Below are 2,365 nucleotides of genomic sequence, written 5' to 3'. Positions count from 1 at the left end.
TGTATGTGTGTGTGAGACCCCATTACACACATGACCCCCAGATTCCATACCCTAAAAGTCAGCACTTTGCTATGATCAATCAAAGCTTTTCAAGATAGTTATATATATATATATAAACAACCTTTCCCTAAGATGATTAAATCGATGGCATCGTTATTGAGTAAAAGTATAATGACTTTGACAATGCCATCCCATCTCATATTTCATACTTCTTAATGCAAAATACATATGTGTGTATATATATATGTATATGTCAACAAATACCTAATTAAACAGAGTACTTGAGCAATGAAACAAAAGGCTTGTTTTTGACAATGACATGTACTTGTATTATACCGACAGATGGCATAAGGGATCTGATGAAGACGGTGAAGACGATGACTTGGTCAAGCTCCATAGATCATTGTCGTTGTTGCTATAGACCTGTGAGCTTTGATTTGATCTCTGTAAGTTTAAATGCGATAATTGAATACCATCATCGTGACAAAGACTAAAAACCGCATTAGGGTCACTAAAACATGATAGTTGCTTGCTTGTCTCTACTTGACCACTTAGCTGGGATGCCACCAGTTGGTCCAGTGTGACCCAGTCATTTACCCCATTTTTGGTCTCATTATTACCACCACCGCCACAACAGCCACCTCGGTGTTCGGTTTCGGTCAGCATGTCTTCGATGGATTGGTAACAAAGCGAAGGGAGAGTTGGGCTTTCAAGCCTAGGGAGATGCATGAACCTTTCATGGTCATGGAACCCATCGTTGATTCCTCCGTTGTTTCCAACAAGCATCCTCGGATTGTTGTCGGGGATGGGGATGTTGTTGATGTTGTTCAATGAATCACTCTCCATCTTACAAGTCCTTCCCATGTAATGAAGGATTTGATCCAAGACACCATCGTTGCCTCCTGAGCTAAGCATGTGTGTCTTTAAATCATGACCGGTAGAGGACGAATTACTTTTAGGACTCTCTAGGGTTTTCAGATAATTCTTCTTTCTGAACACACGGCAAACCACCCACCCATCTTCCGTCACCGAATCTCCGATGGGGTTCGAACCCTGGACCAATTCAATATTATTATACTATGCATGCATACATACATATAGGAAAAGAGAAATATAGCTTGCTTACATTAGAGTCATGGGTGGTAGTGTTATCATCAAGCCTATACTCATGCATAATCCAATCAGATTTTTGACCATGTGGAGCTCTGCCTTTATAAAACACCAATGTTTTCCTCAGCCCAATTCTCCTAAACCCACTATATATAATCTTATCACGGCCGGTTGCTTTCCAGAATCCGGCAGCCGTAGCACGATTGGTTCGAGTCCCGGTCGGGTATTTCTTATCCTTGTGGCTGAAGAAATACCATTCATTTTGTGGAGTGGATCCTATCCTACACTTTTCTGCATATAACCCACAAATTAGACAAAAAAAATTGCATTAAAAAGAGAGGGTTAGGTTGATTAGTATGTACCTTGAATATCCCAAGGCTCAAGCTTGTTGAGATCAACTTCCTGGATAACATCAAGGTCAATCTTTTCGTAAGCCACTTTTTTTCTAAGATAATAGTGAAGGAGCTCTTCCTCTGTGGGATGAAATCTAAAACCAGGAGGGACCTGAGACTGCCCATTTATTGATAGATTCATGTCTTCTGACATTAGCTAAACAGGAGAGAAACTGGGATTTTCCTTGCAGATATATATATATATGTATATAGCTTTAAATCATAGAAATTAAAGGTAAAGAGCAGAGGGGAAAGAGAGAGAATAACAGAAAGAGGAAAAAGGAAGAGCAATAACACAAGGAGAGAGAGAAGGGTGCGTAAAGGGTAATGCAGTCATGATAATTTATAATGGTGGTAGGGAATGGAATGCTCCAAATATGCATGAAAAAGTTTGGGTATCATGGCCATTGATGTACTTAGCGTGAGGTTTTATGCCATTGATAAGACCCAACCACCTAAAAACTAAACCACCCTACATCCATATATTTACGTATACAGTACACAATTAAAATTTAATATTTAATACACTCACATACATGATATTTTATTTATAAACTCAAAATTTAAATACGAAATTTATTTATTTTTATAACTTTTCTAAAATTTTAAATCTTTTACCAATGAATTCTTCTAGATTGTGTTTCTTTTTAAAATGATTACAAGTTGTAAAAGTATTAGATAAGTAGGGGCATAACAACTCTAAATCATGCTCTAATACATGCAAATTTCCTATAACTCTCTACTCTCGTAATACTAACTTCTTGTATTCTTTATACATTTAGAATTTAGTCCATTACTTTTATTTTTAAAAATTGACGGAATTTAAAAATTTAAATTTTTATGCTAAATTCATTAGTACAACA

General features: G+C 36.9%; 1 protein-coding gene across 1 annotated transcript; it reads right to left on the bottom strand.

The window, feature by feature from the left end:
• Nucleotides 1-330: 330 nt before the first annotated feature.
• Nucleotides 331-1,644, bottom strand: LOC107950774 (NAC domain-containing protein 43-like). Its single transcript, NM_001327580.1, is given in 3 exon segments — nt 331-1,053; nt 1,127-1,401; nt 1,473-1,644. Coding segments are annotated over 3 exon segments (1,170 nt in total).
• Between the last annotated feature and the right edge of the window lie 721 nt (nt 1,645-2,365).

Source organism: Gossypium hirsutum, chromosome D03 (assembly GCF_007990345.1).
Source record: "Gossypium hirsutum isolate 1008001.06 chromosome D03, Gossypium_hirsutum_v2.1, whole genome shotgun sequence".
Classification (NCBI taxonomy): Eukaryota; Viridiplantae; Streptophyta; class Magnoliopsida; order Malvales; family Malvaceae; genus Gossypium; species Gossypium hirsutum.
The sequence above is the reverse complement of the archived record's forward strand: the minus strand, read 5'-3'. Positions and strand labels throughout refer to the sequence as shown.